This window comes from Rhineura floridana, chromosome 7 (genome assembly GCF_030035675.1).
Source record: "Rhineura floridana isolate rRhiFlo1 chromosome 7, rRhiFlo1.hap2, whole genome shotgun sequence".
Taxonomy (NCBI): domain Eukaryota; kingdom Metazoa; phylum Chordata; class Lepidosauria; order Squamata; family Rhineuridae; genus Rhineura; species Rhineura floridana.
In genome coordinates this window covers 208,373-230,861 of record NC_084486.1, presented here as the reverse complement: position 1 = coordinate 230,861, position 22,489 = coordinate 208,373, and the positions used below count along the sequence as shown (strand labels likewise).

The window sequence follows — 22,489 nt, the reverse complement described above, 5'->3', positions numbered from 1 at the left end:
GTCTAAAAGTTACCAGAGCATGTAGTCCAGTGGTCAAATCATCTCTGTCCAAAAGGGACCAAGCTGGTGAACCAGCCATTGCTAGAAATAGGTACTTCTAGCCACTGAGGCCACCTGGGCCTCACGTGACAATGTTGGATACAGGAGTACCTCCAAGCCACTAACCTGCTCCTTCCAAGGGAGTACAACCCCATATGTCTTCCCATCTCCTGGACTCAAGAACCTGGAACACATAATACCTTTGTCTTTTCAGGATTCAGTTTCAGTTTATTGGCTCACATCCAGCCCATCATTGCCTCCAAGCACTTCAACCATGTCTTCCAAATTCAGATGGAACAGAGAGATAGAGCTGGATGTCATCTGCATATTGATGACACTTCACTCCAAAACGTCTGATGATAGCTCCCAGCAACTTCATATAGATGTTAAATAGCATGGGGGACAAGACGGAACCCTGTAGGACACCACAAGAAAGCTCCCATGGTGTCAAACAATAGTTTCCCATTAGGCTTTCTGGAAACATTCCTGGAGGTACGAGCAGAATCACTGAAGCATAGTGCCCCAAACTCCAGGTCCCTGAGACACTCCAGGATACCCACTGAGAGATCAAGGAGAACAAACAGGGTTGCACTCCTCCCATCTCTGTCCCAGAATCATTAACCAGGGTGACAAGGCAGTTTCAGTGCCACGACTGGGCTTACAGCCAGACTGAAATCAGTCCAGATATTCAGTCTCCTCCAAGCATGCCTGAAGCTGGACCACCACTACTTTCTCAAGCACCTTGGCCCGAAAGGAGATAGCTTAAAAGGCTTGTTGAAGAGGAAGGTCTTCCATAGGCGATTGTAGATGCAATGGTAGTGAAGTAGGCTTTCTTTGCCACTGGCACTGGCATGTAATAGGTGCAAGAATGTGACCTTACACATGCTCAATGAGGTTCAAACCAAGATTTACGCCACCTGCACTCTAACCACCTACGCTTTTGTTTCATTGCACACAGATCACTAGAGTACTAAGGAGTCCTACATGCTCCAGTGACAATGAGGGCACTCAGGAGTGATCATGTCAAGGGCTCTATGCATCTCGCCATTCCAGGTGTGACGAGAGCCTTGACAGGAGCACCAGCCGTATCAGCTGGAAAATCCTTCAGATTCCAAAAGTTTCCAAAGGCAGACAATCTCAAGAGATCCCCCACTCCTGCAGTGTGAAGTAACCAAAACCTCATCAGGGAATGATCTGTCCCTGATAATGGACTCACAACAAGCCCTCCAATCAATGGAGTGTTACCAATCCACTCGCTGGCAAAACCCAGGTCAAGGTTATGTCTGGCTACATGTGTCAGACCAGTGATGTACTGAGACAGCCCCATGGTTGTCATAGAGGCTATGAATTCCTGAGCCAGCCCATTTGAGGCAGCCTCAGCACTGATACTGAAGTCCCTCAACACTACCGTGAAGGGGTTCTCTAACACCACATCTGAGACTACCTCTGCCAGCTTGGTTAGGGAGGTTGTAGGGCAGTGGGATGAACAGTACACTAATAACATCCTGTTCTGTCTCTCTAGCCCAACACCATGAACAATTCATCAAACCCAGACACAATGTGGATTGATCTCCTGGCAAGGGAGATGGAATTTTTATGGATGATAGTGACCCCCCAGCCCTGCCCCTCTGACCTGGACTGGTGCTGCATTGAGTACCCAGGTGCACACACCTGGGTAAGTATAGGGCCACTGAGTCCATCCACACAGGTCTCAGTTATACATGTCAAGTCAGCCCCCTTATCCACAATCAAACTGTGAATGATAGATGTTTTATTCTGGACAGACCTGGTAGCTCACACTTTTGAGTGCATTGCCCCATCACTTTCCTTACTGCAAAATGTTTTTTTAAAAAGAAAAAAATGTTTGTTTGTTGCACTTTAATCTATTTTAGTTGTGCAAACCTATTTTTTTTGGTATGTGATTGAATTCCTCTAGTAAAATACTGACAGTCTGAAAGGGACTTCAGTATGTGGGAAAAGGGGGGGCAGTGTGTTCTGCATGTGTGTTGTGTAAGTATGATATAAAGGTTTGTGTATGTCCATAGAGGTCTACAGTGTGTAGGGTTGCTGGTTGTATTTATTTATTTAGCTTAATTTATATCCCACCCTTCCTCCTAGAAGGAGCCCAGGGTGGCAAACAAAAACACTTAAAAACACTCTAAAACATCTTAAAAACAACAGACTTTAAAACATATTTAAACAAAGCATCTTTAAAAAACATTAAAAAAAGAGCTTGTGTGAGGGGTTATGTTTATGTAAAGTGCCGGGGGGGGGGTTGTGCATTTGTACTTGTGTATGCATTAAATGCCTGATCACTTGCAGACTTTCCCCCTTCCATCAGTTCACCTGTTCCGACTCCATCATCCACCACCGTTTTCCTCCCACCACCCTCCCTCTCTCTCTTTCCAGAGATTCATGCACTTGCATGAATTTAGACCAACAGCTGCATGCTTGTTTTCATGAATGCTTTGCATGGGTGGTTTTAGAAGGGTGAGGTGCATTAGATGTCTTGTTCCAGTCTCCTTTCAGTACCAGTGTTGGGACTCATACTCCAAACCACAGTTCCTCCTACTCACCAGCAAAAGGCTGTGTGCAACTGTGAAGGAGAATTTCCACATGCTCAAATCTGTGGTTAGGATTGGATTGATTAATGTTGGGCTGTGAAGAAGGAAATCAGGAGGAGTTCAAGAAACACAACTCCCATTAGCCTCAGACAGCATACCAGTAGTCGGTGGTAATGGGAGTTGTAGTCCAGCAACATTTGGAGTGCTGTTAAGTTCGCCTTCCCTGCCCTAGAAGCAAAAACCAGCACTTGGGAGTGCATCTACATTTAGTGTGGAATTGTCATATTTCATTCACTCACTTTTTATAGGCCATACTGCATAATACCTTTAGTGCTACTCTTCTGTATTTTGAAAAGGGCATGCTTTTGTCATAGGCAGTGACATATCAGGAAAGTGAACTCATCACAGCTCAGCAAATATTCATTATAACATTTCTGGTGGGCCCCATTGTACGACATTCTTTTATTTAATTGACCTTTTCATTATTGCTGAAACACTTTTCCAGCTGTGTTTTTTAAATGAAAGGGAGGTATAGCATTATAATGTCATAATGCATTGCTGTAGCATAATGCTATAGCACTACAGCACCATAATAAATTACCATTATACTAGTATGGTGTTATAGTACTATGCTGCTCTTCCTTTTTTTAAGGGCCTTAAAAGAGGTTTAGCAACAATTAAATGGCTGATTTTTTAAAAAAATTAACTGAGTTCATAAAATGTCACCTAACACCAGGTTCCAGAGGATGAATGGTGAGCTTCAAATGGCCCTGCCCATCACATCTGTATCACACCCACTGGTGTGTGGACAGCACAGTGCAGCATATATACACAGAAAAAGTGTGATATTCCCAATAGCGTGAAAGTCAATTGCAGTTCCACTTGTAGCTTACGATTCAGGACACACAAAAGAAAGTACTTCTTCCCACAGCACATAGTTAAACTATGGAATTCACTCCAACAGGAGGCAGTGATGGCCACCAACTTGGGTAGCTCTAAAAGAGGATTAGACCAATTCATGGAGGATAAAGCTATCAGCGGCACCTAGCAATGATGGCTATGTTCTGCTTCCACTGTCAGAAACAATATCCTTCTGAATATCAGTTGCTGGAAACTGCAGGAAGGGAGAGTGTGCTTTTGCTCAGGTCCTGCTTGCAGGGTTCCAATGGGCATTTGGTTGGCCACTGTTAGAACAGAATACTGGACTAGATGGAACATTTAAAAAAAAACTCTTTTCTCCCTGCATCATTTCCCTGAAATCACCCCTCTCTGAAGCTATATTTGGCCCAAGGCTTCACTGAAAAAGGTGGCGTTGAGGAGAAATTTGAAGGAGAGAAGGCTTCTCACTTATGGGATGCCTGCCTACTGTTGGCTTTTAAAATTTCACTTAGCACAGATATATGGAACTTGTGCCCTTCCAGATGTTGCTGTCTGGGGCTGATGGTAGTTAGTCCAACAATGTCTAGAAGGCCAGAGGTTCTCTGTGCCTATACAGCAGTGTGTTACACAGGTGACTTCTATGCTACTTCAACTGCATCTTCCCTAATTAGCGTAGCACAATACAGTGCCACTTTGTTTGAATGTAATGGCCTTGGTCAAGCATGAAGGTGTTTGGGATCACACTGTGTAAGAAGCTAAAAATGAAAGAGGCAAATGAAGGCAACAGTTAAAGTGCATATCAGAAATTTATTCTTCAGCACAAGCAGTTGTAAAGTGACTTTTGACTTCAAATAAAATAAAATAAAATACTATACTTCCAAAAGAACAGAACAAGTTCTCTTATTTCTCCAGATGTACAGCCCTGCACATGAGAGGTTGTTGCTGGCACGTTTGTTTCTTGGATATGAGATTTGCACACACTTCAGGAGAAGCAAGGGAGATGACAGTCTAAACAGCAAGCAATGACTATATTTCTGAGAAAGGGTAACAACGCAAAGGAGTTGTGTTGGATTCCAGCTGGGTTACAGGTGTGACTGTGAAAATGATGGAAGCCTCATCAAGAGCATCTCCAAATGCCCTACTTCCAACTTTGTTCTGCATTCCAGTTCCTGGTATTAATTCTTAAGCTGTTAGACTGGACATGGAATCTTTCCAGAGCACAGACTGACTCAGCAGGGATCATCACATAGAACAGATCCCAGTAAGAGCCAATGGATCTCTTCCTCCACTCCACTGCCTTCTTCTGTACTCAGGCTTCTTGCACTGCAGTTGCCTCCTTCCACAATTTCATACCTGCTCTTAAAGTATAGAAACTGTGCCAGGCAGGAGGAATTCAAGAGCCCATCTACATTTCCATGGTGCCCAGCACCATTTTCAAAGGAGGCCCCCATTGCTACCTGATAATACCCTGCCTGTAATAAGCATTTTTCGGGCAAGGGCATGAAGAGAGCTCTTTTGCCTTCAGTCGCTGCATAGCAAGTCACACAGGGCAGCACTACAGTGCCACCACACCTGCTGAATATCATAAACACACAGGAGGTTCTTTTGAGTCAGCAGATGGCAATCTGCATGTTGCAGCAAGCAGACCCGAGAGACATATCCCAGTGACCAACACTTCCCCATCCTAGCCCTACTTTTTCAGGTTTGAATAATCAACCTTGGCTGTGTGAGGTCAGTGGGACTATGGGAGGTTGAGCCCTCGCAAACCTATTTGACCTTGGGTTCTATTTGGTTGTGAAAACTGCAGATTAAAAGCACCCTACAAGACCCTTGTGCTCTATCTGTCTCACTCTTGAATGACAGGTTTGTTTTCTCCTAACAATGTTAATCCATATTCCATCTCTGTTCTTCCTTGAACCCATCCACCCTCTTGCATTCTGAGCCCTACCTCAGCCATCAACACCTGTTGAAAGGATACATTCCTGTAACAGACAGTGTTTAGACCAGTGTTCTACAACCTTTGCTCCCCAGGCATTGTTGGAATGCAATTCCTATCATCCCTGACCATTGGCTAAGCTGGCTGGGAACAATGGGAATTTGTATTGCAACCACATCCGGATTACATCTTCAAGACTGAAGAACACTGAATGGAGTAGAAGGAAGGAGCCCTAAATCCTTTAGGATCCTTGTTCCAAAACCTTCTCAAGCCATTCTGCTATAACCCTAGTGTTTCTAACTTGACACCCCTTCCACTGATCTCTTTCTTCATATAAGCTCTTTTCCACACTTAAATAATATGAGCTGCTGCATTATAGATAATTCATCAGTGCCCAATTTCTCCCAAGGGGCACTTCATACAACAATTAGGCATATGTCAGGTCATGCACAACTCTATTGTCACCCTGAGAAAGATCTTGACAACCCCTCCTATAGTTGTTGGTCTGTAGTATGGAGAATGATTCCCCTCCCCAAATCCCTTGACGTGTAAGGTTTTGGCAAAGGAACCAATTCACACGTCAACTCTCTCATAGGTTGGCCACTGTGAGAACAGGATGCCGGACCTGATGGACCTTGGCCTGATCCAACAGGGTTCTCCTTATATTCTTATGCACTGAAGTCTGGGAGATGTAGTGCAAAATTGTCAAGCACACAGTTCTCTGCACAATCATGGCTCAATGACTGGCAAGGCTGCAGATATGAGGAGGTGGGGCAGGCTACTGTTTAGAGTCTATAATTTAGAGCAGCCTTTCCCAACCAGTGTGCCTCCAGATGTTGTTGGACCACAATTCCCATCTTTCCTGGCCATTGGCAATGCTGGCTAAGGCTGATGGGAGTTGTGGTCCAACAACATCTGGAGGCACACTGGTTGGGAAAGGCTGACTTAAGAGGAATGTCATCACTCCTGATGGAGGACAGCAAACACAAGAGTTGTATAGCAGGCAGTGGCATGGGATTAGCTCTTTGGGATCACCTAATTCTCAGTATCAATATCTCAGCTGCTGTTTGAGCCTTGTGATGCTGACAAAAACATACATGATGCATTGATTTGAAATGGCACACATGCTTTTCTTCATGATACAAACTAAATCACACAGGGAGCCTTCTCTACCACAGACTATCACCCCCAAACGCATGGAGGGCTCTAAACCGTGTAGCAATGATGCACCAGAGGGGGTGGGGCTTGGCAGTGCACCCCCGCTTCTCCTTGAGTGGAGACTGAATGCCCAAACCTAGAACAAACAATCAAGGAAGTATTAGGCCCCAGCTTCCATGGATACTGGGGAGAACAGTGGCCATTAAGAAAAAGAGCACATGCACTATTCAAAACCAATGTTTAGCTCATGTATTTTTACCTAGACATTTATACAAATCTTAAAGTGTGAATTAGCCTTGACAATGACCATGACAAACCAGGCAAGACCATGTTTGTGTGGAGATAATCTATACACTGTAGTGCCCTCTGTCAAAAAAAATCTTCCTACCATCATTTTTCGATTGGTTAATAAACATTTGGGGTACAGGGGCTGGGGTTGCTTGATATTTTACATAGTATTTTCTTACACACATGAATAAAGAGGCCACACTCAGATGATTCAGGTTATGCTGACATAGAAAGCAAAGGTACCACCGGGATTAACACCATGTTTTCTTGTATGGGACCATTTGCTTCTGAGGATGCAAGGAAACCCCAAGTGCATCTAGCCAGAGTAGTTCTTCCAGCAGTCTGCCTGTTCTATCCCCACCACTCCAGCTTTGGGTGGATGTAAAATTCCTAGCCATCCCTTCACACTTGTACCCTTCACTGAACTGGAAGCGTCTACAAAAGGTGGCTCTATATTCCTTTCTCTTGCTGGCTTGTGACAGGCAGAATTAACCATCTGAAGCATGAATGCATGAAAACCCTGCCCGATGGACTTTGAAAGCCATTCACGCACTTGCTCACATTTTCCTCCCTTCCACTTGCAATGCCACCCCTTCCATTACAAAATCCACTAGTCCACACATCTGATCTTCCTTTCATGTGCAGGTTCTCTAAACACCCAGTCTTTCCTTCTCTGGTGCCTCAAAAATGTTCAGTTTCTTCCCTGAAGAAATTAGTTGCTGGGCATGGAGAGACTGTTAGAAGATCTTCCCTGTATTTGCCCCTCTCCTACCATAAAGAAGTAGAGACTATGGCTACATACACACCATACATTTACATTGAAAGCCCCCCCCCAAGAATCCTGGGAAGTGTTGTTTGTTAAGAGTTCTGGGAATTGTAGCTCTGGAGGGGTAAACTACAGTTCCCAGGATTATTGGGGTCGATGGGTGGGATATGCTTTAAATGTATGGTGTGTACCCAAATAAGCCTCTCCTGGCTACATTTGAATGAAGGAGCTTGACTTTCTTGTTACGTCTATGCCTCTTCCATCTCTGATTCTTGCATCATGCTTATTTTCAGCTCTAGCCTAGCCTCTTGTCCTGAAGCTCCGAGGAGGAAGGACCAGGAAATCTTGAGGAATTTGTGTCTCCTATCTCATAACATAGCAAATGGTGTGTGCATCTGTGTACACCACTTGCTTGCAAGCTTTCTGTCGGATTTGTCTTTTGCAGAAATAGAGAATTCTGGATCGTGGTCTTGGGCATTTCAAGAGAGAACTACATGATACATGGCAAACACGTGTCTGGCAGCCCCATATTTGCTTCATAATGCTAATGGAGGGGCAGGGCAGAATACAGGGACATTGAGGAAATGCCTGCTGCCCTTCCCTGTAAATGCAAAATTTGCATTGCCTTGACAAATGTGGGCTTTGCTGTAGTATTGCTCTCAGTTAATGTAGGGCAAAGGGGACATTAGGCCTAGCCAATGTCCAGTGTAAGCTGAAAGCACACCCTAGAATCCATTCACAATTCCTGTACGCTGTAGTAATGGTGGGCAAGTTGTCATTTGGGGAAGCCCTCAGTCCATGACTGGCCACTTCACTGAGGAACCTGCAGCAAGCTTCCAAGAACCCCCTGCTGGAAATCCAGTGGTGCAAGCTATTTATTTATTTATTTATTTATTTACTGAATTTCTTAGTCGCCCATCTGGCTGACTATCAACTAGTTGGTTGTAGTAGGCAAATATTGAGGGACAATTAAGTCTTTTAAGCTCCATCCATATCTTTGCTACTTTTTCTTCTACTTCACCTATGCTGCACTTCAGGATGGGGGTGGAGAGATGTTCTTTCCACAGTACCTGAGAGATAAATGGATTTGCTTATGCTGCATTATGCTGCAGTTCTCAGGGTGGTTATGAATTTCGCTGCTATGTACATGACAACTACTTCTATCTTCACTACATTTCTCCTGTTGTAACCACAAACTGTTAAATCCCTTGGAAATGTTGCAAGTCCAAAAAGTGGAGAGTTCAGGGGTTCAGAAAGGAAGTCTATTTGGCTTCATTGTGCTAATTTACAGGAACTCAACCTAAACAGAAAAGGAGGAGGTGGGTAGGAAAACTAAAGGTAACTATTCTGTTCAAACATCTGATTTGTGCCTGTGGGTCATTTCACACATTACAAAGCAGCAAATTTGGGTTTGCCATCAAGTGGACATTCAGCAGTGAGCTGCAACCAATCCTAGATCTCTGATGGATCCTCTTGTAGGATACAGGGGTTTCTAAACTGGTTGTTGCATTCACACTTTAGATTTTTAGATGTATACACATTCCCCCAAAATTAGGTATATACCTAAAAAATAAATGTGTGAAAGAAGCCCTGTGACAGGGACAAGGACAAGGGACAATGTGCCTTTCATGGATGACCAGAACCTGGTCTCCAGACACGTGCCTGCATTCCAGTTTGGGCTGCTGAGAACCTGGGCCTAGCTACCTGGAAACTTGAGGATGATGAGGGTCGGCTTGGGGAAGGCCCTCTGCATGCCTGGTTGAGTTCAGGAGAGCTTTGATATTGGGGGAAAGGTGCTTGAAAGGGCCCAGGGGAGGCAGGTGCAGAAATGGAGGTCATTTCTGTCCTCCACACCGGCTCATCCAATGTGGTGGCTGAGCGGGGAGCCAGTACCGTAGGGACCAGGCTGCCTGAAGCTGACACTGGGGCAGGTGTGGAGAAGCGGCGGATCTCATAGGTCTTGGCTGTTTTCACGGGCACTTGTTTGGCAGGGATGAAAGACAGGCTGGACTGTTGGGCTGTCTGCCTTGTGGAAGCCTGGACATCAGAGCTCGGCACTTCCCCAAAACAGAACATAGCAGACTTCAGCTGGTATGGCTGGTGCCGCATGAAGTCAATGGCCTTGATCCCTGATTTCTGACTAGGTGCCTTTTTCACTTTGCTCTCTGCCTTGCTGGCCTGAGATCTGCTGGCGGCCAGGGGGTAAAATGGGGAGTGCAGTGGGTTGTAAGCAATGGGGGGTGGGGCACGGATGTTTGGGGAGTACTTCCAAGAGGAAGGCAGGGAAGGAGTTGGGGAGGGGGTTCTGGCCTTTGGGACTGGTGTCGGTGCCGCCTCCACCACAAACTTGTCCATGCGGCTCTGTCGCTTAGCAAAGAGCTCTGCCCCTTTTCCCTTCAAATGGGATATGTCATGTGCAGAAGAGGCCCCATTCACCAGTCCGCCAGAGGCCTTGGATTGCTGTGGCTTAGGAGCTACTGGAGGCGGGGCCTTGAACTTCCGGCCTGATGCTTGCATGAAGTTGCAGGCTTCAGCCCCCAGGCTGAGGACGTCTTCCTCGGGCCCAGACTCAAAGCCTGCCCCATGATGGTCTCCTTTGGGCTTTTCATCCAGGTTCTGCACCAGAGACAGCAACTCTGGGTTTGGGGAATTCTTTTTCTTCTCCTCCACAGACTTGAACATTGGCTTCTTACTGCTTCGTCGACGAGCCTCCTGCAAGATTCCCGTTCTGGGAGCTGGGACCGCAATCCTCTGCTCCCTGGAGGCAAAGGGCTCAGAGGCAGGACGCGGAATGGCTGGTGCCACAACAGTGAAGGGCTGGCTGTAGGGCTGGCTGAGGGGCTGCTGTGGGACTGGACTGATATACAAAGTGGAAGAAGCTGCCTCTTGGGCTTGTGAAGGCGGAAATGGCAGGGATGTAGTAGCAACGGCATCTGCAGCTGGCTTAGAGGGAGCCGATAGGTATATGGAAGCCGTGGAGGTTCTGGCTGTGTTGGAAGGTGGCTTGCCCTCCGCAGGATTTCCAGCCCCTGCTAGTTGCACTGATGATGGAGCAGTTGGGATATACAGAGATACAGAGGTGCTGGCTGGGCTGCTAGGCTGCATTGCCAAGGGAGTGGGAGGAAGCACAGTGGTCTCTGGGAAGGCAGGGGAGAAAGGAGGCACAGCTGTTCTCTCACTGCTCTTCCTTGGCACTGATGGTCGGAACACAACAGAGGAAGTCATAGGACGCTGCCCAGAAAAACCAGGAGTGAAAGGCCGAGCAGATCTGTTGAAGATGCCTGTGGTACTTGGTGAGATCTGGGCACCTCCTCCTCCAAAGATGCCAGATGGAGACTGGAGCTGAGCAGGGCTGGGCGATGGCAGCTGGCTAGACACCTGTACAGCTTCTAAATGGATGCTCAGTGGGGCCTTTTCTGCCTTCTGTGGAATAGGTGCTTCATTACGCACTACACGGCATGTCTGAAGGATGGTTGAAGCTGAGGACTGTTCCTCTGGCTCATGAGGACTAGGAGGGACTTTCTCCACAATATGTTTACCAGCCTTCTGCCTCTGCTGCTCAAACAATTGCGCCCCCCTGCCTGAGGCTTCACTGAGGCCTTGCTGCGTCTGGGCCTGCTCATGTGCAGGAGACTCCTTTGGCTTCTCAATATCAAGGTAGGTATTGTCCCAGTCTGAGTGGTTGGTTAAGCTCCGAGCATCAGAGAAGCCCTCCTCGTCAAACTCAGACTCACTGGTTGGGAAGACGCCGTCCTCTTCGTCATAGCAGCGGTCTTCGTCAACACTTCCGAAACTGACCAGGGTGTACTTCTTTGCTCTCTGCCTGCGCTTTTTGAACATCAGGACCCCTTTGGAATGGGGGTTGGGCGCATCTGTCAGCAGGGATGCAATGGTTCGGCACTTGGTTTTGGCTTCTTTCACATTTTTTTCCTGCATGCTCTCACTGCGATGAAGCTCTGCGAGGAACAAAAAAAGAGGCACAGTCAGGGCCCCACAGGAAACTCTAGCCTGGATTACCTGATCATGTTCTATTTCTCATATAAGAGAAGAGCCCCTGTGGATGCAAGGATGCTGGGCCAGGCATAGGGAATGTAGGAATCTCAGAGCAGTACCTTCTGTCATTGGCTCCTCAGGTTTGGACTTGGGCTTAGCAAAACACAAGGTAATAATCTCTCACTGCCAGTGGTAGCCCAAAGACAAATTTTATAGGACTGAAGCCTGGCATGCAGAGGTGGCTAGAGTGTACCATGTCAGGCTCCAAGAGGCTTCCTGCAAGAGGGGAAAAAACTTGCACACTAGGGAGAAAGGTTCTAAGCCAACTAGTCCCCTGCTGTGCTGTGCTAATTTTCTACTGGCACATAAAGAAATGTTCAGAAATGTGATCTGCCATTTGCAGATATCTGAAAGAGTATTTTCTATCACCTCATAGTGTTGCATGTGCCAATTAAGGGTGAGTGTCCTCTACGCCAACACATGGAAGCACAGTATGGGTGTGAGGGAGAAATTAAGATGGGGAAGGGGAAAGGTCAGCTGACAACAAACCAAGGGCAAGCTGCAAGGAAAGAGCATATGGGAGCCACTTGCAGATATATGATTCCAAAAACTGCGAACACATGTCATCACCTTAAAGAAGAAAATAACTCCTTGTCAATTCCCATCAACGCTAGCACCCATTTCTCTGCTGAACAGCCTCTAGAATCTGAGGGGGTAGCCTGGAGGGAACCATTTAAAATAAAAGTGAAAAAATTAAATATCCAGTTAAATAGTCCAAGATAACTATGAATGGTGAACCATTTTCACAAGAGACTTGAATTGACTGTAAATTGATTCCTAATGAAAATTAACTTCAGCACAGTGTGTACCTTCAGTTTCTTTTCAGTGCCCTCCTGCATGAACAGCATTCATAGGTGATATTTTAAAAAACACCAGGGAGTCTCAAACACACTTTTCAATGTCATGTTTTAAATACCCCAAGAGAAAAGGCAGCTCTTCCTCCTTCAGCCTCCTCTTGCCTTTTTCCCTCTTTGTCCTGCCTTTATAGTTCTATCCATTCCAGAGGCACAACCATTTAGAAGCAGTCTGTTCAGGAATGTTTATCAGTTCCACTGTCAAGGTCAGTCAGGGGACACACACATCTGCAGAAACAGGAGGTGCTGAAGGTACCAACAGGGCTCTATATACCTTGATAAAATCATGGAAAGGACAAAGTACGGTGGAGAGAAGAAACAATAGCTGAAATTCCAATAAACCATAAATTTCTATCTTTCATAATTCCATAAGATCAGACCAAGGATCCATCTAGTTCAGCATCCTGTTTCCAAAAGCAGCTAGCCAAATGCTTCCAGGAAGCCCAGAAGCAAGGCAGGAAGTCAACACAATCCTCCCCCATTGCTTTCCCTCCCCCTCCCCGAAACTGATATGCCTCTGAATGTGAGGAGATCCCTTATAGGCAGCATCATGGCCAATACAGGAGTGTAGCGGCAACTTCGGAAGTGCAGGGTCTCTTTGTGTTAGTCACAGCCACCCCTCCCTCCTTTTTGCTGCTGAGTTGAGAATAAGATCCTTGTTAATGCCTTCTCCCACAACAACAGATGTCCCTAGGAACCAATAAGCAGGAAAGGGGAGAGTGTTCGCTGCTGAGAAGAATCTTCTCAGTGGCTGACTCACCTCCTTTCACTCTGATTGGCTACAATCCACAGGAAAGGACAAGGAAGCATATTATAATACTCTTCTCAGTGGCTAACACACTCCCCTTTCATGCTGGTTGGTTTGCAGGATACAGGAGACATAGGGACCCTGCTGAAACTCTGCTCTGAAAAAAGTAAAGGGTTGAAGACCTCCTGAGACCCTGGACGACTATACTCCTGGGCTAATAGCCAAATATTGATCTCTCCTCCATGAATTTGTCTAGTCGCTTTTAGAGCCACCTAAACTGGTGGCCATCACTATATTTTGTGGCTGTGAATTCACTATGCATCTTTTTTGAAGGTATGCTTTCTTTTGTTTGTCCAGAATTTACCGCCAATCATTTTCATTTGAATTGTTTTAAATTATTTATTGTAATTTCTTCAGCACTTCAAGCAAGTAGGTACTGTACAACAGACAGAAGTTTTAAAGCTCCTTCAAACTGGTACTCCTCATTCCATTTCCTACTGTCCAAAATTCAGTTTCCTTCCCCAGCATACAAACCATCTGGAAACAAAGCTCCATGTGTTAGTGGAAAGGCTCCTTCTATGAGAAGGCTTGCTAAAGTTTGGCATGCAAAATAAATTGGTACCTGCATATGGTTGGTCCAAGCTCTTGAAAGCAGCACCCAGTCCTGGAGAGAAGGGCATGTTACATACCCTTAACTCACAGCTCTCCATAAAGAGAGAGAGAGAGAAGTAGAATAGCTTCTTTCTGGAGCAGACCCAAAACCTTAAAAGAGCCCAGGCCCTTTGATTGCAACTCCACTAGCCTTTTAAAGCCTCTCTTTTGTCTATTCAACATTGCTGCTGAAAGCCATGAGGCAACTCTCTCTATTTTTACCCCTCAAGCATCATCACTAAAGTGTGATGGACATTGTCAACTGTCAAACACTTGCTCCACTTCCCCTCCCCCTCCCATAGATGAGGTTTAAAATAGGACAGCATGTCCCCCTCGCCACAAATGTTTCCACACTTGTGAGCAGTGACTCTTTGAGTCACTGAGTACAAAGGCACTATGTCCAAAACACGGTCATCTTTCCTGATACTGAGGAATGCTTCACATATGGCATTTTTGTGGTACTGTCATTTCCAAAAGGAAAATACCAGTGTTTATTCCCTCAACAGTACATGACTCATTCATCACTTTCCTGACCAATGTCAGCACACAAAGCTAACATAGCACCCTGCACCCTATATACACCTATTCATGTGTCTGTCATATCTAAAGTGGGGTGGAAGATTTAATTTTAACAACAGAATGTGCGGGCTGTTGAATAGAGATGCACCGTTCCCTCTCACGCTACCCTTCCCCAAGTTCTCCTGCAGGTATTTGGTGACAGCCCAGCCCCAGTAAGCAAGGGGGGAGGGGAGAATTCCTTTAAGCCACTAAAGCGCAGCACGGAAAGATGTGGGAAGGGAGGATCCAGGCCCCCTTACTTGTGCACCCCCTTTGATGTTAAAATTACACGCATACCTCACTGATCTATACAACTTTATATAGTGCTTTCCATAGGAAAATAATGAAGTGGTGTGCAACATAAAAACACAGTAAACCATGAAACAATATAAAATGAGATCTAAAACATTCAAATCACTTTTTTTTTTTTTTAGGCCGCCTATCTGCCTGAGTAAACAGCCACTCTAGGCGGCGTACATAATTAAAATTTAAAATACACATATAAATACAATCATAACATGTTCAATTTACCCACATCTATACACTGTAAAATTAAAATTAACTAGGGATTCTATATGCCCGCTGAAACAGCCATGTTTTTAGTCCTTGGCGAAAACCTGCCAAGGAGGGGACATGGCGTAGGTCGTATGGCAGAGAGTTCCCTATTACACATAGCTGGGTCACATGTCAGAAAAGGCCCATGTGAACAAATAGATCTTGAGCAACGATCTAAAGGTTAACTTGACTGGGGCTGCCTTTGAAAACGATTCGGAAACTACAGTTGGTCCAAAATGCAGCAGCCAGAATGTTAACTGGAGCACAGCGCAGGGAGCATATCACCCCTGTGCTTTATCGACTCCACTGGCTCCCAATTTGTTTCCGAGCCCAATTCAAAGTGCTAGTTTTGACCTTTAAAGCCCTAAACTTTTTTTTTTTCCATATGTGTTCTTGTTTTATTATGATGGGTTTTATTGTATGTATTTGTATTTTTGCTGTACACCGCCCAGAGAGCTATGCTAGTCGGGCGGTATAAAAATCTAATAAATAAATAAATAAATTAACGGGGAGGGAATTCCACAAGGCAGGTGCTGCAACATTAAATGTTCCTGGTGATCATGGCACTGACATTGGGAAGATGATTCCTCTGATAACCACAGTGACAGGATGGGGCATAAAGGGTAAGGTGGTCCCTCGTCCCGAGTTGTTTAGAGATTTGTATACTAAAAACAGAAGTACAAACTTGGCCCAGTAGCATATTTGCAGCCAGTGCAGTTTCTCCAGCAAAGGTGTCATATGCTGTCAGTAGCTTGCTCCAAACAGCATTAAAGGTGTCACATTCTGCTCTAACTGAAGCTTCCAGACCAACCCTAAGAGTAGTCCTACACAGAACACATTGCAGTAGCCCAATCTTGAGGTTACCAAAATCTGGATCACTGTGGCCAAGCTATTCTTTCCAGTACAGGAGTGGCTGTAGCTGAAGCTGGTAAAGGATGCTCCTAGCCAATGAAGTCACTTGAGCCTCCAGCAACAGAGATGGATACAGGACCTCCCTCAGACTGCATGCCTGTTCCTTCAGACAGAGTGCAACCCCATCTAGAATAGGTAATCAGCATTTTTCTTGGAGAGAGGAACCACTCACTCACAAGGATTCCACCTTGCCAGGATTCAAACTCAGTTAATTGGTCTTCATCTAGCCCACCACCGCATCCAGGACCAGGCACCAGCTTGCATGGCTTGATCCAGATGTTATGGAGAAATAGAGTTGTTTGTCACCAATGGTACTAATTCTCTAATGATCACTCCCAGTAACTTCATATAGATGTTGGCATTGGAGACAGAATAGTGCCTTATGACACACCATAACATAAGTGCCAGGGGCCAACAGCATTCCCCCAAGGCTATTCTCTGGAGTCAACTGTGCAGGTAGGAACAGAACACTGAAGTCAGGAGGATACCATGGTCAATGGCATCAAAAGCCATGGAGATATCAAACAAGAGAACCAAGGTCACATTGTTCTTGTCTCCCTCTCAATAAAGATCATCCCATCAGAGCATCCAAGGCAAATTCAGTTCTGAAATTAGGCTCGAATCTAGACTGAAATGGGTCTAGATAATTGGTATCCTCAAAGAATGCCTGCAGTTGCACACCTTTCAGTTCTAAATGGAGCAGATGTGTGAATAAAATAAACAAACATGGTTGCCTTCACTGCATCTAGTTTGGTAGGTTCTTAGTAATTGATCCACTGAAGTTAAAAAGAGGATTGTTTCCCATCTTGGGGTTATGGTTCCTTTGTTTTAAAACATCAGGAGGTGGCCACAACATAATATGGGATGGGCTATTCCTAAATTGGTAAGAAGAATGCCCCATCCTGATCACTGTGTCATCACGAGAGACATTCTTAGTTGAGATGTTACAAGGTTATCAACATTCTCCCTCCCCTCATAATTGTACCTGAGTGCAAAATTTTGCCTGAGGGATAAATCTGAATAGGAACAATTATGTGGAACTACCAAGGAAGTATCCTGACAGGAGAATTATAAGGCTAACATTTTTCATCAAAGCCATACGGAGCCTCAGTTCTTGCAATTGTTGCATGCTACAATGTGCTAGCTCCCAGAACAATGCAAGGATAAGCAAAGGATGTAATAGGTGTTCTCCTGACTCAGGTTTAGGTAGTTCCTCCACTATTTTCCATCATTAACTTTCTGGTATGTGTGTGTATGTGTGCACATGCACGCAAGTGTGATTACTGCACTGTTTGTCCCAAGAAAGCATGTTAGTAGATACCATGCTATGGCATGCGTGTCTGCATATGTTATTGTGTGATATTGGCTGGACATACTACACCACCGAAAAGCACCAAATTCTTCTTAGCAGTGTATTTTGGCCACTACCAAAGTGACACATGTGGTCATGCACATTAGGGTCTCTGTCTAACACAACTACCCTAAACAAGCAGCTTTGATTTGCCAAAGGACATCTCAAATTACCCTAACATGAATCAGGAATACATCACGGCCTCTTGATTATATTATTTGCCTGCCAGTTTCATACTAGAGCAAGTGGAGAGTTATTCTGGATGGTTGTGGACTGCCCAATATCTCTTATACCTCCCAGCATTACTGGAGTTCAGAGGATTCCTAGCCCCAGTATGATATCTAGATTATGTGATGTCTGAGAATGGGTGGTCTACGTGAGCAATAATTTATTTAATCATTTATTACATTTGTATACTGCTCACATAACTAAGTTCTCTGGGTAGTTTAATCTCATTCCCCATTGAAAATAAATAACAAATAACCTTTAAAGAATGACATAGTCATATGAACCATCCTTTCATCAGCCAAAGATTTAGCAACAATGCAGCATAGGAATCAAGCAAACAACCTCAAAGGCTGGACTATTTATAGCACAGGGAAAATTATGAAGGTTTGCCCATACCCATGGAAGTTCATTGCAATGGATAGCAAATTGGCAGATATTCCTGCTTAAGCAAAGGTTCTCTGATGAAGACTGAAGGAGAGAGTTCTATATTCTTTCATTGTAGTAAGTGTGTGAATTAGTGACAGTAAGTGTAGTGTAGACACAGGAGTAAAAACATGCAGAGCCTCCAGCAGAGGATGTTAATCTTTATCCAGTTTTAACCCAGTCAATATATTGTTATTGGTGCGATACTTGAATCTGAACTGAAAAAGACTGAAATGTTCTACAGAACAGATCACTTCCTGTACTTGATTGCATTTTAACTTTTATAAAACACTATGCACATCATCCAGCAAAGTTAAGAACTTGGTTGTCTCATGTATTTCAGTTGGACATGAATCACATGTGCTTATATCATTTCCATTGAAACCTCTGGGATTTAAATGTGCACAATGTTGGCTAGATCATGTCCTATTAGTTTTGGACCTGTTCATATCCTTATATATTATCTGTAAAGAGTAACCGATGCAGTATAGCAAGAATACATTCTGAATATAGCCAAAGTTGAGTGAACTTTGGCAGGCAAAACAATTTTTCCATGGCAGTTGTCACAGTTAATACAGAGAACCAAACATAAGAGGTAAGAAAATAAGAGCAGCTACATGTCCTTTATATGTGCAAGGTGAGTTTTTGGTATGTGAGTTTTTAAAGCTACCACAAAGGTTCTTTTGGACTCCAAAACATTTTCCAGTTTTTTTCAAAAGGAGCAGATGTGTTATAGAGCACATACTGTGTCCTGCCCCTAAAAGCCCCAGTAGTGCCCCTAGCAACAGCAAGGCCTCCTTCGCCCCCAGTGGCTGAAGAATAGACATACCCCTCTTGTCAGCTTGCTGCTGCTTCAAATAACTACTACTAGCAAGGCTTACAGCAGGGGTGGGAATCCTCAGGCCCAGGCCTCTCTATCCAGCCCTCAGGAATGTCCATGGCCACACTCCCTCTTCCAAGCTACACCCACAGCAGCAGCCCTCAGGCTGAAAAAAGTCCCCAACCCCCGGCTTACCAAGTGGGCTCAGGATGAAGTCCTGAAAAAGAGAAGGGCAGGTGGGGGGTGAGGGAAGCAAGCCACACTGTCACGCCACTACAGAGGATGGAAGTTTCCTTGGGCACACAGCACTACTGGAGGTAAAGCACCCTGCTGCTTCCCAAACTTTCTTTTACATAATTTATTTAAAAAGTTTCTTACCATTCTTTATCAAATGATTCCAGGGAGATGTACAATGTTTGAATAAAATTAATTCACACAAAATACAAATACAGGCTCCAACTGCACTATACATTTAAAACATTATCATGCCACATACATGGCTTCCCTCAAAGAATACTGGGAAATGTACTTTGTTAAGGTTCCTGAGAATGGTTAGTGTTAGCACTGGAGTTGAATGCTGGCAAAAGCTGATGAACTGTAGCAGAATTCCTGTTGAAGGAGCACACTTTACCTTCATACAATCACCCCAAGACCCTGGCTTTCAAAAAACAATGAGCTAGCATTTATTAAAGGAAATACATGTTTGATAAGAAAGATCCCTAGTTCTGGCTACCTAAGGTGGAGATGCCAGAAGGCATGCTTGCTCTGACATCTCAAGAGAAGAACGATACAAAAGTCTCTTCTCCAAGAGAGGAGTAGAAGATGGAAGAGTTGTAGCAAAAATTTGTAGCCAGATGAAACCAAAACTGAGCTGTAGATATAATATACTAACATATCACAGTACAGTAGGGCCCTGCTTATACGGCGGGTTCCGTTCTGGACCCCCGCCGTAAAGCGGAAAACGCCATAAATCGGAACCCCATTGACTTTAATGGGCCGCATCGCGCAAAAATGATGTGAAAATGGCGCAAAATGTCGCAAAAGGGGGAAAAAACCCTTTAAAATTGAAAATGAAAGGCACTGCATCAGCGGAATGCCTTAAAGTGGAATGCTGTAAAGTGGGGCCCTACTGTACACTGTTTTCTGAAATTCAGAGGTGAGTGCCAATCCTTAAGAAGGAGGCATCAGCAGGCTTGGGAGAATCCCAACGTGGGATGGGGGAGAATATTCACTAAATCAAACTTAGTACCAGATTTCAACTGAATCCGACAGCCCACTATCTTTTTGGACTGGCATTGATCTCTTGCAGTGGGCTGTGGCTGTAATCGGCATGAATTTCCCCCCCTGAATTTCCCCCCTGATTTTACATAATTATTTTCATAATTGTATTTCCTCTAAGTTGATGTATTCCTCACAGTGTGCAGGTGTGATAATGATCGCCATTAACATCCATTAACTTTACAGATACTGCACACAGCACAGCAGACACTCAGCTCTATATATGTATATATATATATGAGTGCTGCTTCCAGAGGGGAGATGATGATGCTTATTTGTACTGAAGGGAAAAAAGTACAAAAATTGTTTTCCTGGTTGTAATTCTACTTGCTCCTTTACTTCCTTGGCTTGAATTATGTCCCCTCTTCAGAAGAAAGACTTTCCTTCCTTGGGACTGGTGGTCAGCTGCATTTCTGGCACCAAAAACATATATTACAGGGGGAAAATTATTAAGAAAGCTTAATATTTAGCAGGAAAAAAGACGCTAAAATAGGCAGTGGTGGTGGTGGACTTTTCAACAGTAAAAATCAAAAACACTGCAAACAAAACAAAAATAGCAAATATCGAAAGGGAGAGGAATCATTAGGCAGTACTGTACATCAGCCCGAGGCAAGAGACAGACTGAAAGGCAATTATCTGCCTCATTGATATGTAAATAAGGGAAAAATGAGTGGAACACAGTGATCATTTACATAAGCATTTATGTTAAAAATTACCCAATTTTTTTCACCACCAACAAAAAAACAGCAGATCAAATGGGCAAATGGAAAAGCAAGCAGGAACAATAAAAGAGCAGATCAGGATTGAACAACTGACTATCAGAATGTAAGCAGATGGGAACTAGGCAGCGAACCCCGTCCCTAATCCCTAATTTGTGCAGAAGTACAAAAAATTATTTACAACTCCCCTCCAAAAAAACAGTCTGAACATGCTTAGTGGCCAAAGTATATTGATTGTTAAGGCAGGGAGAGTCAGAAAACTAGGGGTGCTTCCTAACTAGGTGTTTAATTGCCATACTTGGTTAATGATTTTTTTAAGTGACATCCACCCAATCCCATCATCCAATTATTGTCATTCTGTATCTTCCCTGTGGTTCTTCTGCCTTTTCTCAGGCTACAGAATTTTTTTGCAAATGCCCTAAGTAACTGATTGGCAATAATCCCCCCCTTGCCACAACTTTGTGGTTTTTGTTTCTTTTCTCCAGGCAAGGTCAGGACAATACTCGAGCAAGGCAAGAGTGACATCGCATTTCATTATCTCACCTTTTGAACAAGGAGCTCAGGGTGGTTTGTGATGTCCTGCCTCTCTTTTTCCCAAGAACTGTGTGAGAGGCTGAAACACAGCTGATGTGGGAAAACAATGCATCAGCTCCTCTCCTGGGTAGAAGTCCCCTAACAAACAAATCTTAGCAGCCTTGTATAACTATGAAAACGTTCATTTGGCACCAGGTTTTCCCCCAGTGCAATCCTAAACTGAGATGATGCACTGCAATAACACCTTTTGCTATGTAGCGATGGGATCTGCTTGTTGGTGGAGGTTCGATTGCGTCCGGCCAAACTGAACAGTGGTTCTGTTCTGGGTTTGTTTCTTTCCTGCTAGCTTCTGCTTTCTCTAGTATGATCCCCCCCCCCAAAAAAACATTATTTTTAATGTTCTTTCTACCAGTGTTTTCCTCCTGATCAGTAAAAAGCACATCGATGCCCAATAGAGAGAGAGCGCAGGGCTGGCTCTGAAAACAGGAGCAAGCAGCACTGTGCTGTGGGAGAAAGCAAAGGAGGCTGTGGAAAGAGATGGAGGCAGAGGAAAAGGAGGGATGCGGAGAACCAGCAGTGCCGGGCCGCAGGCTGCAGCTACTGGGACAGAAAGAGAGGGAGAGAAAGCGAGGGTGCATCCTGGCCTGCTGCTTCCCCCCTCTTTCACCCCTCGCTCTGAGGGGAGCTCTTTGGACTCTGGGACCTCTGCTACCAGCTGCTGCCGCCACTGGTCCTGCTACTGCTGCTTTTGAGGGTGCCACACTGCAGGAATGCCAGTTTGTGCCCATGTGGGGGGCAAACCTGAGGCGTCTGCTGGCTTGGGGTTGCTTTGGAGCTCTTCACTCCAGTCTTGTGGGTGCCCTTTTTCTCTGTGTTTCCAATCCTTAGTTGGCTCCAGCTTGAAGGGAGGGATTGTGGTAACCCGCGAGAGGGGGGGAGAGAGGTGCTTTCACCACTGCTGCTTGGTGGGGCTCTTCGCATTCCCTCATTGGGTCTCACTGTCTTCTTTCCTGTCATTTGCTGCTTTGCTCACGCCAGGAAAGAAGGGGAAGCTTGAATCATGCAAGTGGGGCTGAGGGAAGTGGCTTTCCGACTGCTGCAGGACCAGTGAAAAGAACTGCAAGTCTTTCTTCACACACACCCCTCCCTGACCATGACAGCCATGACGGAACAGC

General features: G+C 44.9%; 1 protein-coding gene across 13 annotated transcripts in view; it reads right to left on the bottom strand.

The window, feature by feature from the left end:
- Nucleotides 1-6,292: 6,292 nt before the first annotated feature.
- The window catches only part of SYNPO2L (synaptopodin 2 like), a 100,466-nt gene continuing 84,269 nt past the window's right edge, over nucleotides 6,293-22,489 (bottom strand). For 8 of the 13 annotated variants that reach the window (XM_061634596.1, XM_061634592.1, XM_061634595.1 and 5 more), the window contains one exon: nucleotides 6,294-11,586. In XM_061634596.1, the coding sequence (XP_061490580.1) occupies nucleotides 9,257-11,586 (2,330 nt within the window). In that variant the 3' untranslated portion in view covers nucleotides 6,294-9,256. Of the gene's footprint in view, nucleotides 11,587-22,489 lie in introns of all 13 variants that reach the window. The other 5 variants (XM_061634606.1, XM_061634604.1, XM_061634601.1 and 2 more) reach the window with 1 other exon arrangement.